This window comes from Poecilia reticulata, chromosome 22 (assembly GCF_904066995.2).
Source record: "Poecilia reticulata chromosome 22, P_reticulata-male-v2, whole genome shotgun sequence".
In the NCBI taxonomy this organism is placed as follows: Eukaryota; Metazoa; Chordata; class Actinopteri; order Cyprinodontiformes; family Poeciliidae; genus Poecilia; species Poecilia reticulata.
In genome coordinates, this window is record NC_088851.1 from 12,143,255 (window position 1) to 12,165,865 (window position 22,611).

The 22,611-nt window shown below is 38.8% G+C and overlaps 1 protein-coding gene across 8 annotated transcripts in view; it reads left to right on the forward strand.

The window, feature by feature from the left end:
• Positions 1 to 22,611, forward strand: part of cdin1 (CDAN1 interacting nuclease 1) — a 541,570-nt gene that overhangs the window by 384,635 nt on the left and 134,324 nt on the right. For 5 of the 8 annotated variants that reach the window (XR_014085728.1, XR_014085729.1, XM_081602878.1 and 2 more), the window contains exons 3-6: positions 10,756 to 10,801; positions 12,495 to 12,559; positions 13,347 to 13,407; positions 17,334 to 17,406. Coding sequence is in view for 6 of the 8 variants with exons in the window: in XM_081602878.1 (XP_081459004.1) it covers positions 10,756 to 10,801; positions 12,495 to 12,559; positions 13,347 to 13,407; positions 17,334 to 17,406 (245 nt within the window). In the remaining 2 variants the exon portion in view is untranslated. The remainder of the gene's footprint in view (positions 1 to 10,755; positions 10,802 to 12,494; positions 12,560 to 13,346; positions 13,408 to 17,333; positions 17,407 to 22,611) is intronic. The other 3 variants (XM_081602879.1, XM_008399797.3, XM_081602881.1) reach the window with 2 other exon arrangements.

Below are 22,611 nucleotides of genomic sequence, written 5' to 3' on the forward strand. Positions count from 1 at the left end.
TATTGAATGTAACATGTGTAATCCCCCAAGGCCACCAGGACACCACGGCTGATCCCGTCGAGGTCACTTACAAAGTCGCATGTATTTGGAGCTTCCTACTTCCATTGTGTCCTAATCACCAATCTAGAAGAAAGTATCAGCTCCCCAAAGGGGATTCGGCGCAGCTTCACTCTGCCTTTGTTCCCTCTCTGTCAGCGTTTTACAGAATGTCATGTGTATAAAGTGCATCCAGCATTGTGCTTGTTTAGGCAACAACAGTTGGAGACTCCTTATTGTTTTTCTGCTTTTTCATTTTATTTCCTGAGCCATTAAACTGTCCAAATACATTTTTTTTTCTCTTTATAACAGCATTGCTGCTGGGTGTAATGATGAAAGGAAAATATTGGACAGTTTTGGCTACAATAATTCTGTGCAATCTTTTTCTCCCAGAGGTGCTTGCCTCTTTGTTTAGTCTTGCTGGTTATTGTTATTATTTCGTTCACCATAACCAATCCTTGAGAGGCCCTTGCTCTGTAAAATCCCTGAGTCTCGTCACCGGGCCTGACAGACAGGCACGGCAGCAGTGTTTTCACAGCCTGCGAAATTATTCTGGTTGTCCAATCAGCTGAGCCGGGCTCTGGAGGGTTAGTGATTGGACTGGCAGGAAATCAGGCTCTTAAGACACAACATATCGACTAGGCCATCCATCATCTCTTAGCATGCGCTCAGGCACAGCAGTCAGCCGCCCCGCGCCCCACACCCCCTCCTGTCCCTTCGGACCGTGTGGGAGCCCTGCCACTGCGTAAATATTGGCCGGGGGGGTTGAGGGGAGTGAGCTGGCGGTTTGTTGTGGACAACCCTGCAATAAAATGATGGGCAAAAGAATAGTTTGGTTATAGCGGGCAGGTATTAAGGCATTAAATCATGGCATTCAGTGATTTGCAATACAGAAAAGGCTGTGATAATGCAGTATAAGAAATAATAGTAACAGCAAATTGTTTGTTTCTTATTAGGATTGCATTATTGTCTCTCACTGGCAAGCCGGACTTAAAAGGATATGATGATTACGGTATGATTAAATTAAAGACTAGGAGAAAAATGTATTCAGTCAGTTAAGGTGTTTTTTTGTTGGTGAGAAATAATATCACGATTTAACCGTCCCATCCTATGTAGTTGCAGGGTTTTATATTTTTCAGATCCAGACTTTTTTGCATCAATACATAAACTAGTCTGATTAACATAACACTTTATAAGAGTTTAGCATGATGTAATTGCATTTATTTGAAACAAAGCAGCAGTAGTATTTTTAACTGCTGCTATGACAGTGTATTACCTACGTTAGCAACTACATTTCATTGTATTTTGGCGATGGAGAAGATGCAGTAGCCTCCTTACGGCTAGCCAACTAGCTATATGCTGCAACGAGTGTAAAAGTAATTTCAGCTGTAAAAACAAAGTTGTAGAGCAAGTTTTTAAAACTTTGATGTAAAACTTGGATCTCGCCAAAGCCTGAAAATGTGCACCAGTGTTACTCCGTTGGAATTAACTTCTGTGTACTTTCCTCCTGCAACTCACACATTCAAATGGAGTGCTGTATAACATCTTTGTATTTGAGATGTTGCAATCTGTATACATTTATTTTGTTTCAAAAATGTAGCTCTTAATTGGATTTTTTTTGTATTGAAATAAATCTAGTGAAGTGTTCCTTGGCATAAAAGAATAATAATAATGGTACTTCTTATTATGCTCAAGTTGAGTTCAAACCCATTTCACAGTCATTGCTTTTGATTGGAGGCTCAAAGGGAAGAAATTTTAAACTTTGAACAAGATGATTGTTAAGACCATTTCAAGGTAATTTCCATGGATGGTCTGCCAGTCTTTTAGCTGTTCCCTGAAAAGCGATTGTGGGAGGAGAGAGGGAGTGTCCCATAGACAGACAGAGAGAGGACGACTGCGATGTGGAGTCCCTCATCTGTAACGGCTGCATAACACAGATGTTGGGAGTCATCTGTCAGCCCGGCCTCTCTTGCTGGGGCCGAGCTGCTCTGAGGGGAAAACAATTGGACACGGTGCTGTCACTTTTTACCCCCACTCACAATGGTGGGGCATGCAAATAGCAACCCCTCCCGTTCTCACTCCGTCTTTCCTGCCCTCCTCGTAGCCAGCCCTGATGTCCTGTCTAGTTTCTGGACTGTGGCTAGGCAGCAGGCCGGTGAACGCAGTGCTGTGACATCAGTCCCATCAGGTCCTCATATTAGAATTGGAAATGATGAGCCTCCCTCTGAGGCTTTGCCTGACTTCCCTCAGGTCCAGAGGGGACCCCCAGTCCTTCCACCACTTGTCCCCAGAGAGAGTCAGTGCAAGGAGGGCAAGATGGAGAGGGAGGGTAAGTGAGAGTCCTCTGTGTCCTTCTGTGCTATTATGAATGAATTTGGACGTAATGATTACTGCCCCTCCACCCCACACCTCCGTACACAAGCACTCGCAATTCACGCACAAACACCTTTTTAAATTTTCCTTTCACGTTAACAGAAGTGAAAAACATTGCAGATCTCCTTGTTTTTGGAAAAAAAGGCTTAAACAGTAAAGTGTGAAGCATCCCTCCCCTCCCAACGTTCTCGCTCACCCACACACACATTTACACACAGCTCCCCAGTGAGGAGGCCCTGAACGCTTTTCGAATCGGGCCCTAATGTGCCGTTTTCATCAGCGTTGAGGCGGGCTGCAATATGGTGCTGGAGCTCGCTCAGGGAATATGAATGTTGATTAAGCATGCGTTCAGCCTTTTGAAATTCTGAAGAAGTGTCAGAATAATGGATGTTGAGCAAATGTCAAGCATTTGTTAATTTCTCCCTGATTCGGGGTTTATCTGCCATGATCTTTGGAGGAAAAGTGCGGGGCAGGGTTGTTTTGGCATGTGCCATTGATATGTTGATTTCTTGGCTGCAGACACTGTTTAGATGGTAATATCGCAGCCATAGAGGAGCTTAGTTACTTGGTTATTTTGAATGGAAGTAGGATTTCTTTGTCTATTTGATTCAGGCAAAATCTGTAGGTATAGTAAAAGGGGTGGTGTGTTAATCTGGCAAGATCTGTACATATCTAGTTTACTATAAATCCTGACAAAAGTCTGGATTGCATAATCTGTGATACAGTCTGGAGATGTACTGATCAGGCTTCTCCTGGTTAATACTGATTTTTTTTTTCTTTGAGGTATGACTTGCTAATTATTATTATTTTTTTAATTTAACTAAAAAACGGGGGAAAAAGTGCTGTTTGACCTTCGATTGAATGGTAAAACATTACAAATACAACAAGAGGAAATTTTTTCTGTTAAACATCGATTGCCGGTTATTGTTCAGAGACAAAGTGAAAATCAGACTTTCTCATCTCTGATTACATCTCATGCCTTTTACATTCATATCGAATCTGAGGATTTAGTAACCACCAGAGTTTGTTAAAATTCACAAAACTTATACATAGAGATGTGCCGATCAGGTTTTTTCCTGCCGATACCGATCACCCATGAGGGCCGATCACCGATACCAATCACAGATACCGATCACATAATTATTATTTTTTTATCATAAACACTACCGGTTACATTATGTGAAAAAAGGAACCATGAATTCACCTTAATTTAGACAAAAACTTGTTTTTAATAACTTTTTCCAAGAAGAAAACTAAACAAAACAGGCATTCTGCAAATTGTACTGCTATCGGTAATACTATCTTTGACAGACTGAAAACATGTGGAGGCTCTGAAGAGGCTAAATAATGCAAAAAGCCAAAATAAAATCTCTCAACATTGCCAAAAAAATTCAAGTATAAAACTTAACATTCAAAGGCAAATACAGGTTCCATTACAATAGACAATCCAGAGTTACTGAATGAAAACTTCCTGATAGCATGGCGGCTAGCTGATTACTGCTAGTTTTGAGTGGCTGTTTCTGACTGAGCGGAGTAATTATGCAGAACAGGGAGGAGATCGATTATTTTTTTAGAGATTATCTGTCTCATGTTAGGACAGCGAAAGTTTTAATACATATGTAAAATGAATTTTTTTTTAGGTTAGATGCTGCAGCTTTAAGCAGAGGTTCGGTGTGAGAGTCACTACCAGGTGGAGCAGAAGTGGCGCTCCGTCTGTGAAATATTACTACCTGTAGCGCGTAGCAGCGGTTCAACAGCGAGAGCAGAACCAGCGTCTTACATCGCAGTTCGAAGACTTAAATAATTTTGCGGTAATTTGTTTAGCTTTCTTCGTCATGCTAATCCGGTTGAGTGTTTGTAGCTATGCGCTGCTTTACCTGCTATCTGATCCTCCATATGTCTTTTTTACTGCAGTGAGCCTTGATGTAGCCAAACTCCGTCAAGTATGCCATTGTTTTTATGTCGTATTAGCTTCGTTGTGTTGATGCATTTTGACGTGCTTCAATTTTCCGCCGCAACACGCAAACTTCCCCAGTCACTCAGTGCGTTATAGTTTCACATCGCTTAGGATTTGTTGCTGCGCGTTTGCACAGTGTGAAGGAAAGAGGAGACTAGCTGCACAGGCAGGCTGTGAAATGAGATGCAGGTGATCGGTATCGGCAACAAGAGCCAATGATCGCCGATCATACACTTTTTCACAAAAATCTGCCGATTATGATCGGCGACCGATCGATCGGCACACCTCTACTTATACATAATCAGTTTAATTTAAAGCCTGAAGAGAACCCTGGAATGTATATTCCATCATTTCGACTTGAACTAGATTTCTGTCGCAATCTCAATGTTGCAGTATCACAAATGCAAAGGAGTGCTTAGGAGAAATATCCATATTTTATAGGGGAAAAAAGCATTTATACCTCTGAAAAAAGGAGTCCCTTAAAAAGTAGAAGTTGATAAAATAAGTAAAATTTCAGTTTTAAATGTTTGTTACCTATAAGCACTTTGTGCTTATAGGTAATGTGTAACCCAGCGATGGCCAGGTCCTCAACCATGTCTGATGATGTTTAACTTACCAGTCTTTTATTGTTTATGACTCACAGGTCACTTGTCAGAAATATGACCTTTTTTTCTCACTCCCAATTGATTGAGTCTTTAAAATTGGCTTTATTCGATCACATTCGTGTGTGACTTTTTTTTCGTACAATTTCCACAACAATGGATGTAAATCTTTACATTTCATTCACTCACTTGGAACTTATTAATCACCCCAGAAAATAAGTTTATAAGATTTTAAACACCAAATCATTGTGCTTGCTCAGGAATTGATTTATTTCTTGCCTCTACGTTTTAAATCTTCGCAAAGGTAGAGACGCTTTGCTATTTTGCTGGCTGGAAGTGGCGACAACATTACCCAGACAGTGATCAAGTGCAGGGCCTGCAGGGGCCAGGCTCGCAGTGCGTGGCCCCTAAACTTCTGGCTGCTCACGTTGAACAAAACACAAACTGGCAGTTGGGGCTTAGGGGCACAAGCCTTGAAGCCTGAGAGGCTGGCAAACTAATTCGAAAGCCTTACGTAGTTAGAGGAGCGTTGGAAGGGTGGAGGAAAGGATGAAGTGTAAGCAAAGAGGAGAGATGTAGAAAGGAGAGAAGCTGTGCTGAGTTTACAACTTCATGTCAGGCTAAGGAGGTCATGAATAATAGATGCAATCAATTACTTGATTAGGAAGTTCAGGAACAGCCACTTCCTTCTCATATCGTTGGGATGTTGTCTAAGCACACCGTAAAGATTGTAAAACCTTTTTGGCTCATTGAGCTGAAAACAATGGGATAAGCAGCTTCTCGTCAAATGTGAGGTGGTTTGCAGAGATGATGGGGACCCTATCATTTCTGTAAAGTAAAAAAAAAAAGAAATGTGATGAAAGGGTTTAGAGAGGCTAAATTTTTACCTGAGAAATGTGAACTTTAAGTAATATCAGCACATATGTTGAGCACTTTAACTTTGCAGTTCTCATTCCAAATCCTCAAAATAGATCAGTCATTTATGAAAACCTGATTTTTAAATCGGACATTTTCACACAAGAGGTGAGGTTCTTCTACCAGAGGAATCTTAGTGGTGTGAGAAAATATAATAAATTGCGCAGAACTGTAGAAGTTCTGCTAATATGCTTAAGGAGAAAAAAGGAGGTTGGCCAGTGTCGTCGTCTTTGCCAGACCATTGGACACTTGCAAGTCGACTTGATGGATAATATAGACACCCACCCCAGTTTTGCGGGAGTAGCATTGACAGCAATCACATTATGGCAACAACTTCAAACCCTAATACATTTAGCATGTTTCTCGCAGAAAGAGTTGTGAATATCTGCAGCTTTCATTCGGTATCACAATTACAGTGGTGATTGTGGGGATGTTTTTTGTTCTTTGTACCACCATTACTAAACAACCCTGACATCTCAGACACCGAAGCAGACAGAATTTTTAAAGATCGTAATGAAGTGAAGAGGTTGGGTGGGTGTTTTTTTTTGCCAATTAGATGCTTCTGTCTAGATGTGTTTAAACTGTTTCTGTCCTTTGTCCCCTACAGGTCTTTAGGTTTGTATAACTTTCTTGAGAAAGATGATGAACGAGGCTGGGATGTGGGGGATTATTAGAAACGATACTCAAAGCTTATAGTGAATTGCTGGGGAAAAAAATTGCAAAAACCTAAAGTAAATCTATCTTGTATTGCTGCATCATCCCAGTTCATGAACAGCATTAAAAATACATTTTTTTTACTAAGTAGTTCCCTTCATTGTGCATAGGGGAAAGATACACCTGAGTCGTTATCCAATGTTTTCATTTCTCACAGTTCTATAGTGTTTTAAACTTTTTGAAAGTAGTTTTGCATTATCTTTAGATAAGTATCTGTTTTATTGCTGCCATTTATTAAGTAATGAAGGTGGACACACATCTGCCTAAAGCTGGGCATAAACTGTGCAGTTTGTTTTCTTTTGGGTCGTTTTCAGCTATGACCTGACGTAAACGCACGTACAGTGTGAGAACATAATTCGTAAGCTGTAAATTATTGAAACCTCCAATGTAATCACACAGTTTGAGCTGGAGCTGAACACAACTGAAAAAAATAGTGCATTGTATGTCCAGCCTCACCTGAATTGCATGTTCTCTTGTCTTCCCTATTTTGAAGAGTAGCTAAGATAAAGAAGTGCTGAGTTAAAAATATAGTTCCTAAATACTCTAATCTTTATAAAAAGTAAATTATACGTAATTTTACAGCAGTTTAATAGTGGTGTTGGTGATTTTGTATAAACCAGTTTTAACTTTGAAGTTTTTCCTTCTCACTAAATAAATGTGGTGCAGTTAAAGCTTTGTGTTTGTTTTTCCAATCTAAAATGATGCTGTTGCCTTTATTTGACCTCGAGTGCCAATAAATGTAAGTGATGTCTTTTGTTGATATTTTTTTATTCCTTCAGGAATGAAAAATAAACTACTAAGGATTTCAAAAAGCACATCTGCTGTTATTTTTTAGTCCTTTTTCATCCATAGGGTAATTTACATTTGTTTTACAAAAACAAAATGTAAAACTAATTTGAAGTGTAAACAAGCATCACTATTGTGCAAGTATTTGTTTGGAGCTTTGGAGCACACACTGAGATTTGTGGTCGCTTCTTGTCAAAATATATCCCAGTTATACATTAATCCATAAAGATTTTTTATTTTTTTTTTGCCAACATTTTTTTTCCACTGCTACTGATTGTCGACTTTGCTGAGAAACAGATGTTAGCATTTTGCCTGTCAGCATGTGTAATTAGTAGCATTTGCATATTTACTTTTTTTTAACCCCCATAAAGCTGGTTTTCACTTTATAAAATATTAATCTATAAGCAAGCAAGTGCTTCATGGACTTCTTGAATGAGACTCCAAAATGCTTATTGAAGCTTTACTATAATTAAAAAAATGGATTTAGATGTGGAGATGAGTAAAGCAATTAATGTGAAATAAGAAAATTTTGTATTTTATAAAAGTTAACCTTCTCATCCATGTTTATGCCTTCTGAAAATTGTTTCGGTGCCATTTTAAAAAATATGTACAATGCCTCAATTAGACAGTTGCATGCCCTGAAGAGCTGCTCCGTATCACACTCCCTGCATGCAGATCCACCAAATGCTAAGTACTGTCACAGCATATGATACCAATGCCATTAGCCAGGTGGCTTTCATTACCCAAATTACAGCTATTGTTTATAATTAATTATTTGTAAATAGGAAGATTCTGAATATAATTGATGGCTTGAATTTCCCTCATCTCCTATTAATTAGCTTGATGGGATTTTCAAGGCTTTTCGGTGTTTTTATTTATTTATTTTTTCTCCTGTTATGCTTGAGAATCTATTACACTGTGAATGCAGAGGGAAATACAACTAAGCTATTGCTTTAACTTGGAATTTTTCAGATTCACTAGTGGATGTTCCTGCTTAAAAGAGCCTGAAGCACTGACCAGATACCCAATGTCAATGACAAAGTGAAAGTCTCTAATTGTTTTTAATTTAATCTGCAGCTTCACTATTTTTGGTGCCAGTGCATATTAATGCTCTGTCTTCTGTTGTAAGGATGGGTAATTAGGTTGAAAGTGAATGATTCCCTAACTGCTCTTCTGTCTACCAACCTTCTGTTCTCCCAAGTTCACATAAAATCCTAAATTTTCCTTCTTGAAAATATAGGGAGGATGCGCTGCAAGTCTCAAGACTTTTTAAAACCTTTTCTGTCCGTTTCATTATTTAACAAGGTAGAGAGAGGGTTCGCAATGTGGTTTTCATTTGTTCTTTTTATTATCAGGATATGTTTTTAGAGATGAATTTGATGAAGTTTTGCCATAAGAAATATTTTAAGCAAACTCTGAAATAATATTGTCTTCTATTCCTCAAGGGTGTTACACATTTTTCTTTCCATGCCTGAAGTTCATGTACCTTAATTTGAAGGTGTTTTCTATAAAGCTTAAGATTAAAAGGGATTTAATTTTTCACTAATGAATTACTTCACCTGAAAATTATATAGGATTTTATTTTTTTTTAATTAATCAGGAAAAACGTCTGGACATTATTTTGCATCATCTTAAGTTTTATGCTATTTTTTATGCAATAATCTTGAGTTATAAAGAAAGGAGGTGAACAAATCAGAATGATGTTTGTCAAACTGAGGAAACAATTTTACTTCAGTGGGGTTTAGTTTATTTTTGGTATCAAGTCATGCCAAGAGTTTGAAAAGTAATGGTTTGAAAATGGGAAACAGAACATTTTCATCACACCATTTCTATGTTATAGCACAAGGCTTTCGGTTCTTTTGACCCACCTTTGGGCCAATTTTTTTTTTGTGAAAAAAAATTTGATGTTTAAAAAAAGTTCATTGTTTTTGGAACGGATATGCTTTCATGGATATTAAGAGCAGTTAATGTCCCTTTCAAGTTAAAGATTTAGCAATTAAGCAGTAATCATGCTCATTAAAAAGAGTAATCCATTTAAAACCTAACAGATGTGCATTCTGACAGGGGAATCGCGTTGGTCCCCTGCCAACAATAAGGAATGTAATGTTGCTGAAATACTCAGGTGCAAGGCTTGAATGTGGGAGAGTTGTTTTTTTTTTTTTTTTTTTTGCTGCAGTTAGTGTCCACATGTTGATAGTTGACCATTTAATGGCCTACTTAATTGCAGTGGCCCCTGCATCTCTGAGTGTCACTGGAAATTAAAGCTAAGTTGGAAGGTTATTTTACTGAGAGCTTTCCCATCTTGTACTTGAGATGAAACTTTTCGGTTCGTGGCGATTTTCCATAACTTGGTATCTGATGAGGGTTCTCTGTATGATGGGTCCAGTCTAAATATGATCAGTGGTAAATAAAACCGTTTTAAATTCAGCCAAACTGCACAGCTACCAAAAACCACTGGGGACAATTGCAAAGCTGTTTACATGTATGTGTAAAATTATTAATTGCTTTTGTGTACATGTACAGAGAAGGTGTGCACTAGCCAATTAGAAGAGCATCTTCCATGCATGTAAATAACATCAACTCAACGGATGCCGTGGGGGTTGGGAAGGGATTTTGGAGGGATTCTGCGTCCCAGTTGGAGCTCCTTTTTTTTCCCCAGGTTTGCCTCTTTGCCAGGTGTTTGACATTGACTGAAGCTGGAGATGAATGTAGCAGCAACTTATGGATCTGACTGGCTCCTGGGATCCGCAGGTTCCTGCTGTGAAAGTTTCTGTTCTCAAAGCCCAATAGTTTCCAGGGAATGACTCCTGAGTTGTCCATATGTTAACACTGTATATTAAAAAAAAGAACATTTTCTGCCTCTGCATGCATTGCCACAGCAGTCAAATACAGAATCTCATTGTGGTCATCCAATTTGCAAATTGGGTAAACTGGGAGAGTGTGATTGTTATCAGCGACTGCCATAGAACCCTGCACATGATTTGCATAAATATGATAAATGTCTCTCAACATTAGGCGTGTTTAGATGGGCTCTGAGTGGATGTCCAATTTATAACAACATAAGCTGATTAATATGGGTGCAGCTTTGCATATATTGATGACAGAACCAAACAAGAGTCTAGGAAGGACTTGCATAGAAACAAAAATCAGGCTTTGTGTCTCTCATCTCTCATACCACACACAAGCTCCCCCCACGTCATGATGGCAGGAACTCTTTGTCAGAGGTGTTCATCTGGAACAACTTTGCCACACTTGTTTTCATGTTCTTTTAGATTACAGGGCAGCTGGCCCCAGCTTTGAAGCTCCCCTCTCCCTTTGTCTCTGTGCAATGCACTCTGGTAATTAACTTTGTCCTTCTTTTATTTGTTCCAGTCACTCGCAGTCCACTCTTCTGAGCATCTTCTCCCTGGAGTACCAGGTTAGAAGTTTTCTTCCTTTGTGAGCCCTGACAGGTGCCTAATTGAATGATGAATGTCCCTTTATTTCTTTGTAATTGAACTGCCAGCTTTCTGATTGGTTTGGAAGACCCCCCCCTCCCCTCACTCACTACCCCATTTATTCCCCCCAACACACACACGCACGCACACCTCTGTCCTCTCCTACTTCACGTTCACGTTGAGGTCCTTTTCCTGCCTGAGCCTCGGTGGATGTCTGCCAAACCTTCCCATCCATCTGTCTAATAACATCTAGCCCCTGCTTATTTGGTGGACCTGTAATAAATTATGCTAAACCATTATTATTCTGACAATAATAATTTCCCTGTGTAGTGCGGCTGTGTGTGCTAAATGTTTGCTGACTCGCACTGTCACTGCTGCTTTCCACGGCTGACAGCGGATGATGATAAATGGCCACTGCCGCCAGTGGCAGAAGGCAGCACAGGCAGAAAATGGAGTCATTTATCATCCCACTGACAGGTGTCAGTCACATTGCCCGTCTCTGTGGAATTACATTTTTTTTTTTTTCGTGTGTGTGGTAGCTTTTAAATAAGTTGTTTTTAACCAATGCTCTTCCTATTTTATCCCCTGTCCTCGTGCCTCTCCGCATAGGATGGCAATTGAATTGCATGAAAATGTCAAGAGTGCGGTATGTGTGTAATGTCAGGGATTGATCGAAAAAGAGGAAATGAATACAAGGTTCGGGTGAAGCAGGTAGAGGAGGAGGGAGGGGCGTAGGTTTGAACAAGACTGCTTTGGCACACCTTGACCCCCAGTAAAACTATTGAAATTAAATTAGTGCTCCCACAGAAGAGAGTGCAAGAGTATGGCTTAACGTGGGGGTGCTTTGGTTGGGTTGAATTATGTCTACTACCAATAATAATGATAATATGTATTATTAAAGATCTGGCCATTTCATCCCTTCTCCATTTTGTATATGACTTTTATAGCTAGGATGGAAATTTAACCATCTGCCACAGGACATTGCATCAGTTTGAAAGGCAGGAATATTTCAAAGCTGCTGTGACAGCTTCAGATTTTATGTAATTTTCTATTGTCTACTTATTTTATGCTGTGGTCTACCAACAGCAGTCAGTTTTGACAAATCCTCAACAGGACCAAATTAGACCAGCCCCAAATTGCATGGATTGACAGACAATGTTCAGAAACTAATATAATTTTTAATTAGCATGGACTTGAGAATTTTGGACTCTTTATCTCCACAATTAGTCAGAAATGCTTAACTACAATTAAAACCAAATATTATATTCCTGGCTGATTTAGGTTTTAAGTTATGTTTTAATTGGATCAAGATATGAGATGGTAGATATGAGTCTCCACACTATAGGTAATGTTAGTGGCCCAGCCAGAGTCCTTATTTTACCCAGCTAGAGAATATTATGTGGATGGAGCTAAAGATGAGGGTGATGGTAAGGAGACCTTCCAACAACAAAAAAACAAACAAGCTGTAGCTTAATACCAAAGATACTTTATCCACCAGTGGAAAAAAAATCAAAAAGCTGGTGAATAACCATTAATTCTTGACATGCAAATATTAAATAAATTAGTTGCTGATGGGGTAATTTGTCCCATAAGAGAAAAAAAAAAGTTTTTCAATGTTTAAATTTTATTTATATTTTATTATACATTAACTTGGACTTATTTCTGTTGTGGCAGAAACGAACTAAACGAACAATGTCAAGACATCATGTGCCAGATGTTATGGAACGATACTATCAAAGGTATTATTCTACACATTTCAATTGATTCTAAGTCTTCCTTTCCTATTTTTGTTTCCGCTGTTTGTATTTACTCTATTTCTTTCTCTCTCCTAATTGTGGGTTTATCTTTATCCAGATATTATATGATTGAGAAAGGTTCTGGCCAAAGTTACATGCAGGATCATGAGCCAACTAAACAAATCGCTACTCTGAATCCGTTCCCTGCTTTTACTTGCACCTGCTAAGCCACAGCTCTGTTCTCACTGTCATATTAAGAACAGAGAAAAAACATTAGACATTTGCCTTACGCAGGCTTATGATGGGATGATTATGTGTAATTCAATGAATGTGGCTAAATTGAAAAAACAACAAAAAAGTCTGCAACAGGAAAAGCCTCTTTGCATATTGCAATTAGCCTTTTATCTAGTTTATTAAGCCATTGTTCTGGAGAAAATAAGCCTGGATAATGCACTTCTAATCCACTTAGAGGAGCAAACCTCAGAGATGATCTTGGCGAGATCTGAGGGGAGTTTCTGCTTTAGCTGGCGAGGGAAAAAAGGCTTTCTGGGCGGCAGGGGTTAACTAACTATCAAATGCTTGTCTGGCTTGAAGGAAATTTGAAGCCCTCCGAGCAGTGCTGTTTTAACCGCACTGAGCCTGCCATATGCCACCCAGGGCAATGTCATCAGGGACATTAGCATGTCTTGGCTAGCCTGATCTAGCCCCCTCTACCCTGCTGTCTTTCTTTGTGAGCTGTGTTTTTTTCCCCTTTTTTAACCACTGCTGCCGTTCTTTTGTTGTAATGAAGGTATCTGAGTGAATCCAAGGTTCGCCCCACTGCTCCTGTCCTGCTGGAGTTGGCAAATGAGGTAACAACACTTAGTTTAACTTATCTACGCATCTTTAAAACACAAACTCAGTTAATACTCTTGGCATGAATGGATAAAGATGTCTTTGATTCAGTTTTTAGATTTTCTCCCCTTGTCTGTTAGTCATTATCAAAATTGGGAAAATGGTTCTCTCCATTACCAATTATCTAATGTAATTAGCTTCAAGCTCCATTAGGCAGATGTAAAAATAGTTTTTTGTTTTATTTTGTAATTTTCCAAATTGCAGTTCACACAGAGGTGCCACAAAGTGCGGACAGGTGAGGAAAAGGGTCAGTGGTTCATTCCTCTCTTTATCACGTAGTTGTTTACTTTAGAAGCTCAGAGTATTGCATGTACTTTTAAAATGATATTTGTTAGTTATTTGTATGGTAGATGTGGGATAGGCTTCTACTTAGACTATATAATTTATTTTTTACTTTGTCCCTTAGGAGAGATTAGTACTCTAAGTAGCTTTTTATTCTACATATATTTCTGCACTGGAGTGTTGTTGGGAAAAGGGTTAAGGTTGTTGCAACAGCTGCAGCATTTTGGTCAAAGTGTTGCTAAAGAAGAATAATAATTAAACACTTTATGCATTTTCAATTTTTAATTCTTGCATTTATCATTGTGACATTGTGAACCAGTGTTTTAAATATTTAGTAGCTTAAAATGCTAACATTTTTGTCACAGCACTTCCGCTTTCACACATTTTGCTGCACACTTCCAACCAGCTGGCTTGAAGAAAGCTACTTTCCTGTCTTAATTTTCAAATTTAAGTATTTGGTAGAAAATGGGGACAACCACAGTTCTGGAAGCTAATTTCTAATGGGTAATTGGGGTGGCTATAATTTTAAAGATAGCAGGGTGGCAAAAATGTGTGTTATCCCGGTATAATATTCTACACAATAAGCACCTAAAAACGTTTAAATTTAGTGGTTATTAATTCTTTGTTTCGTTAAGTTGTTTCGTTTTGTTTCAATATGAATAACTGTTGGCTTTGTGTTTTTGATTAAAGTAGCCACTTTGTTATACAAAGTTGTTTTTAAATAGTCTTTTACTGAATTTTAATAGGGCCAGAATATGAGCACGTGCCTAACTTAAATGTGCATTTGCTTTTTCAGTCTTCTCTTTTTTTTTGCATTTAAATAAACCATATTATCAATTTTATCATTTAAATTTATAACTTAATGTTATTAGTTCTTCCAACATAGAGGTTTCTTTTTTCTTTTCTTTTTTAAATCGAAGCCCTGAAAGTTAACGGCTATTAGTCTCTTTCTTCTTAATTGAAATATTATTTTTTTTCTCTTGGAAAGCACATAGATAGCAGTCTATGAACCATTTAACTGTCATTTTAATATGCTACTTAACATTTAAACCAAGCACTCATACCCTCCCAGACTGCTAATTGATGTAGTTTCATGTCTTTATGAGATAATATATCTTCAAAAGAGGAAAAAGATTAACTGAGATGAAAGCTATTTATGGGTATTTTGTCCCCAGATGAGAGTCTATGAATAAGGGAATCTTAACTCACTGTTTCTCAAGCTTTATGGGGATCTTTATGCAAATGTTACACATAAGGTCTAGTACAGGTGCGCTCGTGGAGCACTTTATGTGACAGCCATTAGCTTTTCTGGATAAATGATGAGAGTATTTTTTTTAACTATCTTTATTTTATTTGCTGGATTCTTGAGTTCTGTTAATCTTATTCACATGTTAAACTCTTAAATTGGAGAATACTGGCTTGAGAATGGAGACGGACTTGTGATTAATATGAAAATTAAGGAAATGCAAGTATCTGAACTAGTCAGGTGACACTTATTCAGGCTGAACCGGCAGAAGTAATGCTGCCATTTTTCATGTGTCAGTTTCCTAGAATCTGCAACTTTCTTGTTATCCAACGGTGTGAGGGGACAGGAGGGCCAATAAAAGGACGAAAGGCTGGTGAGAAGCAAAGCAGAGATGATCAGAATAACACGAGAACCGAAAAAGGGCTGCTGCAGTTTAGGGTGGCAAACACAGAGGCAGTAAAATTATCAGGGGACCTAATAAAGACGCAAAGCCACACCCTAATTATAACAGACATGTTAGGAACTTTTACAAGCTCCTATCTTCTTGCAATATTATGGAAATGTTAACAAATGCCATAGTGGGTACAAAGACATTGTTTAGACAGAAGGATCTCTGCCTCTAGCATTATCATAATGCATCTGAGAAAAGATGAAACACTCCGTTCACTGCAGCAAGCTGAGTGCAAATTCACTTTTGGTCTCCAATTATGCTAACAAGAGGGAAAATGTTCAGTGGCTGTAAGAATGTTGCTTTATAACAAGCTGGTCTCCAAGCAGTGTTTTAATTTCCTCCACACTGGGGAGACGGAATGCGTTCGTACTCGTATGTACTCTATACAATGTTTAAATAAAGGTCAACTGCAGCGTAAGGAAAGCCGACATCTCTACTTCATATGTATGTGTTGTTTTATTCATTCATTCAACTGTATTTGTCTAATTAAGTGTGCCTTAACAACAGGTTTCTTTCCGAACCGATCACCGCAATGATAATGTTTGAAATTTGATGGAATGCAGTGTGCAGATAAAAATATGGTCTGGTAGAGACCTTCAGCATCAATCGTTAGTGTTCTCCTACCTGTCAGGGCTTCTCATCACTCAAACCAAAACACCGCTCACCTATAAGGTGTCTTCGTGTTCAAAGAGTGCTAGAGCCATAGGTTTTATTCTTCCCATTAGGGACTCAATTCGCATTGTCCCTGAGGTGTGTCCTATTAGTTGCTGCTGTTTTGCCTCGGTGATCATTCTATGATTAAAGCTCTGTGTTTTTCTTGCCTGGATGTAGCATGTGCGGCTTTTTCCCTTACAAGATGAGAGACTGGGAATGTGTCTCTGACAGAGGCTAAGGCGATTCAGGCAGCTGCCTCGGCTGTCTAACAGTCAAGCTATTGTTCTTTTTCGAAAGGTTTTTGCAAAGCAAGGATTTCAAAAACCAGATTGCAAGGGGATTGTCAAAAGTTGGGTCAAAGGTTAGCAATACAATAATACAATTTAGAGCCATTAAGATCATTATAATGTATGACATCACTAAAACACAGACAGCTGGTGTCAGGTCAGCGCTGACATTTTTAACCTCTTTGACAAAACCTTGCACTTCAGAATGTGTCCGACTTTGATGTTTTTCCACAAAAACCAGATCTTCGCTGAGGTTTAGTAGTTTCTTCAAAGTGGCTCGCAGAAGTATTCATGCCCCCTTAACATTTTTACGTTTGTTGTGACAAATTTCAGTTTATTTTATTTGGGTTGTGTGTGACATACCAACACAAATGATACCTTCAGAAGTCATCTAACAACTAAATGAAGTTAATTTCTGTGTGACCTAATTTCAGTATCAATCCATCTGTACTGGGAAGGGCTAGAGGTTTGTGAGAGAACAGTGATGCACAAACGACATTATGAAAAAAAAACTTGGTATTGATTTGGGTCAAAGCATAAAGATGTTTTAGACTTGCTCCAAGTTTTGATTAATAAATGATTTGTGATCAGTGACATGACTTGAAATTGGTAGTCATGGGAACATAAGCTATTTTTTGTTAGGGACTGGCAAAAATGTTGATGTCTAGATGTGCAGAGCAGGTGAAGACCTATATCAAATCCAAATTCACACCACATTTTATTAGGTTTTTATTTAAAATAAAAACCATTGTTTTTTCTCAACTTTGTGTTGGGCTGTCCATAGAAAATTCCAATAAAAAACACCAACGTTTGTATATGTAATTTGGTAAAATGGGAACAAGTTGAAGATGTATCATGAGATACTGTTTGCCTTTATTTTAAAATAGTAAAAAATCAGCTTTGAGACCATAATCTTTCTAATTCTTTTCCATTCTCTTTTCTTGCTGTGCAATTTGTCCAAAGGTGGATCTGTCTCCTGCTCTGATGGCTCGTATTATCCTGGATCGGTTCCTTATGGACATGGACGGTGGAATGCGTGAGTAACACTTTTACATTTTTCACTCCGGCAATCTTCTGTCTAGTCTTGATTGCAGGACTTTGTCTGTTGGACCTCTCTTCATTTGAGTCATAGGTGCAGTCCATCAGCCGTATATTCAGTCTGTCCAACTCTAATAAGAGATAGACAACATTTAGCGGTGGCCATGTCCCGGGGCACATGAATGGCAGTTAAGTCTTTGGAGAATCACCCTGCTTTCTGCGGCCACATGGATTAATGCTTCCTCGCCTCATCTGTGTTTTTTTTAACACTTCTGAATTATTTCTCCGTTCACCCTAATCTCCGATTGGATCCTTTTATTCTGGACCGTCTCTTTTCTGTTTCTGGTTCTACCGCTGTGCGCCTAGGAAATTGAGTTAAAAGGAAACCGTGACAGAAAAAGCAAACTGTTGCCCGCCAGTGCTGATGGAGCACCACAGGAGAGCAGAACTCCAGAAGCAAATGTTTTTGCTGAACTTGTCGAAGAGAATTTCCAGAAATGCGTATACACGTGTAAAGTTTGTTCATCTTCTTGATAGTCGTTCCTGCCACTTTTCTCTAATTTTTGCCGTGCAAAAATAAAAACTTTTTCCCGTTCTCCTTTTATTTTACTAACTTAAAAAGAAGATGTTGATATAGTTTCTCATTGTTTCAGTTTTTCCGTCAACTTACTGCATTTGTCTGCGGGACAGTCAATACTTTTGAGAGAATCGCGTGGTGTCAAAAAAAGACGTGCTTCCAATTTAAATCAAGAAAGAGATTAAACTGGATGTGTGTTATTTTCAACTTCACCACAACACAGCCATTTGTCAAAGTCAAAGATGTGATTGCTTTGGACCTGATGTTATCCACTGCCTGTCAAAATATCAGTCTGAGCAGCTTGTAGAACAGGGCGTTCGTCCAGGAAAGCTAGTCGCCGCACATAATGGCATTCTGCATCAGTCCATCTCCATATTGTAAAAGCATACTTTAATTGCTGAGGATGATGGAGCTTATAAAACATCCTGGATGGTAGTTTATGTGTTAGACGCACAGAGTTTAGCGAAAGTATCCAAATAACCGCAACTTACAGAAATTTTATTTGGAGATTTTTTTTTGTGATGGGGAGGGAAAAAATGAATAATATTCAATAAAATCTGTAAAAATCTGATAAGTTTTAATACATCTAAATAAAATGTAGCACATCCAAATTTCCCTTCAGATACTACCTAAAGAATAAATGGAGTGTGCGTGTTTGTAGCTTAATTTAATTGGGTTGAGAGTTTTATTGAGTTAATCTGCAGAACTAAATCCCATGATTTGAATGGAAAGAGTACACGAACCTAGTACATATAACAAAAGACTTTCTGCTGCCGTTGTCATAAACGCTTGTTCTAAGTGTTAACTTGAATACGAATGCATGCCATACTTTTTAGCTCTGGCAAAGATTTTCAAAACGATGTACCCTTTTCTTTTTACTAGACAATCATACACACTTATGTAGGTTTATCACATAAAATCCCAATACACGGTGTAAAAGTTTGTGGTTGGATCATGAAGAAATGTAAAACTCAACTTCTGCAGGTTATAAATGAGCTTCTCTTGTAGGACTAGATGGTTGTCGAACAGTATATTCTTTTTAATTTGTTTATGCTTAATACTTTATCCTCTGTTATTATTGCCTAGAACATAGATGTGAACGATTTAGGAAAGTTTATATTTTCATGTCGTCCTTTTCCCAGTTGCCTTCTTTAACCCAGTGACTATACAGGAGGGGGTTCTGTTTTGACTGAGTTTCACTGCAGTCTCCCTTTGACCCACTCGGCCTTTCCACATGAATTGCTTCCCACATAGGCTGCGGCCAAATCGTCGAATCTCCCTCTGAGTATATTAGGCCCCAGTAATGTGTTTCCACCATGAAACAATGCAAGGATAATTGTCTTTGCTGGCGATTAGCTAACAGGTTGGTTCAGTGCTATTGGCAGGCATATCTGTCATGCCCCCTCCAGCCCCAGACCGCATTTCACCGTGCATATGCTTGTGTGTGTTGCGTTTTAGTGGAAGTCTGCAGGGAGGGCAGGCAGGCTCACTGCAAAGATCAATAGACTTCTATATAAGGGACATTACCCCCGACTGGGTGAGTGGCTTGCCTTTGCCTAGCACCGTTGTTGTTTTTATTCCCTTACTCTTTTCTCTTGCATTTAAGAGAAACAGGAATGGGGCCTCTGGGACTATAGAATATATGTACAATCACCAGCAGTGGATCAATAGAGAGTTTTAAATTGTTTTCTGTACCGTCCTTGTTTTGTTTTTGCTTGCTGGCTGCTGCCGCGCCCCCCTCCCTTCCCTCCTGCCTAGTAGCTGCAGATGCCACCACACCTCAACATGATGACACCACCAACAATCTGCCTCTCCTTCTCCTCGCATCTCAAGTATTGGAAAGGGCATCAGTCACGCAGAATGAAAGTCTATCTGATGGCGCTCGTGACTGAATCAATATATTCAAAACAGATTTATTGTGTATTGAATATAATATCAGCATCCATAATGTTTTTGGCTTACAAAAATGGACTGGACACCTGGGCTGAGAAAGGTCATGTGCAGTCAGTCGAGAACATCCCAGTGAATGCCTGAAAACTCCTCGTGGGGTTTTGTTGTTTCTATGCAAAAACATTTGGGGAACAAATTGATGGGGCTTCAACTTTTTTTTTTAAATTATTTAAAATAAATTAGATCAGCAATGATTACGACATTATTTCATTCTGATTTTGGGAATTAAAATAATCTGATTGTGTTTATAGTTTAACAGGTTAAAAATGTGCAGAGCAGTTCAAAGTGAGCAAAATATGCAATGCTTTATTTAAAATTGATGTTTTTATTGCCATTTTAAATCATTTTTAATACTACATTTGTATTATGTTAGAATCAGTTGAACAATGTGAAGAAAAAAAATCTTAACTAAAGGAAATAATATTGGCTCTACGGATAGACTGCACTCTATAATTTATGGTTAACCAAAAATTTAGATCATAAATCATCATCCGGTGACAACTTTGACATTTGAATAACCCATAAACTGTTCTGCGTTGTTACTTCTGCTATTTTTATCATCAGTTCTACGAGACACAAACAAATGACAGATTTATACTCCACAATATCATCAAACATTGTCATTTTTGTGTACGTTGTCTTAAACGAACAGCAGCACTACCAAATGTATGTTGTGAAGAAGCACAGCATGCATTAATAACTTTCAGAGCAATATTTATGAGGGTTTACACTGTGTGAACTGATGGTGTTTTTTGGCCAGAAAGAATACATTTTAATATTTTTATCATCAGTTAAAAAAATTTAAAAAAAAATATATATATATATATATGTCATAGTAATAAATATCAGGATATATTGTGGTACAGTTTGTGGTTCAGTTTTAATAATGTATTTAGGTATATGACTATAATAAGTATGCCATTGAGCAGAATGATGACAGAACATCTTTTAAACATTATAATCTTTATATCTCATCTCAGCTTATTTTGTTTTGTGCAACAGAAATACCACATTAACCACATTAGTGACATTGTATTTCTGGATTTGTAGAAACCCTCAAGTCACCAGCAGCAAGTCACCTCATGCTCTCCTTTTTCCCCTCCTGCTATCTTTCCATCTTTCTTTCTATTCCTCTTTTGACAGGAGCTGATGTGCCTTTGGATTTAGACTTTTTTTTTTCTTTTTTCTTTTTTTTTTGAGGAGGCAATTTTGCAAGCTATTTGACCTTTTCCATTTTCCCAAGGCCCAGTTCCAGATTAGATTGCTACTCCATGTTTTGTAACTATGTGATTCGGCTGCCTTTAAGATTTATTGTCACATTCCTTTACAGAAGCCTTGTACGCAGCGTTATAAATGTCCCGTGTTTGATGTTAACACTGTGAGAATGTTAGTGTCTGCCATGATCTTTTTAGTTCCTTGACAGAATTCATAATGGCTCCAGTGTTTTGCTGATAAAAAAAAACACACCGAGAGCTGAATATTGCACTCCCGCTTTATCCAGTGAAAATCTCTTAGCGTTCACCATGATTGTTATTGTTCTTCGAGTGCACCTCTCCTTTCTTCTCTCTTGCACCCCTCCGCTGTGGGGAGCTGGTGTTTGTGTAATTGCAGCCTTTTTTCAAATAATGAGAGCAAGGGCTCTTCATTAGTGAGAATGGGAAGCAGTCGGCACAAATGCAACTCTGTGTGGATGCGCTCGTGTGTGAGCAAGGGAGGTAAGCAGCACCATGGCACTTCACTTGACAAGTATACTAATTACTCCTTTTCAGTATAGGAGCTCCAGTCAGCCTTTGCCACAGTCTAATGGCCTGACCTGGGAAGCCTCTCTTCATAGCACAGCCTCCCTAGGTCTAATATTACTACAACTGCACACGCACACACACACACACACACACACACACACACACACACACACACACACACACATTGAAATGTAAAGTTTCATCTCACTGCTATCAAGCAGAATCAGGTGGAAGGAGATCAGTTCTGCCCCAGTAACCTCTTCAGGGACTGGGTTCCTCCTGCACTGGAGAATACTACCTCATATTATCATCTAACACCCACACACCACCAGTTTAAAAAAATAAATAAATAAAAAGCATGGTTTTTGTTTCCCCCCCCTTCCTGCGCATCTCTGACTCTCTTCCTCCTTCCAATCTTCAGGGCTCTTTTTTTTTTTTTTTTCAGTGCGGGAGGATAAATTTAAAAGGAGTAAATTGGAAAATCAAATGAGGGCTTTAGGCAGCCGCAGAGATTTGCGGAGCTGTCGGCCAGCGTTGGAGAGCCTCATCCATCATGTCCCACAAGTAGTCAATTCCTCTAGTATCTGTAAATGTTTTCAGATATTAGCCAATTTATATGCTCCGAGATTCATCATGGAAAATCAGCTTCAGCGGCGCACATTATCAGAACCTGTCTCTCCCCTTGCTCCGTGAAGTTTGATGAACGAGCGCCCCTCCACAGCTCAGTGGGTTGTGCTTGGAGGGGGCTGGAGGGGGGAGAATGTCGGGGGGTATATAACGAACATGGGTAGCTGCCCCCCACCCGCCCCGCCCGATGGAAAGAAGTGGGTTTTTTAATTAATAAACAAACTTCCAGAGGAGCTCATCAGTGTCGAGGGCAATAACAACTGCCATCCGTTACTGTTTATCAGGGTCCTCCCTCAACAAATGTTGC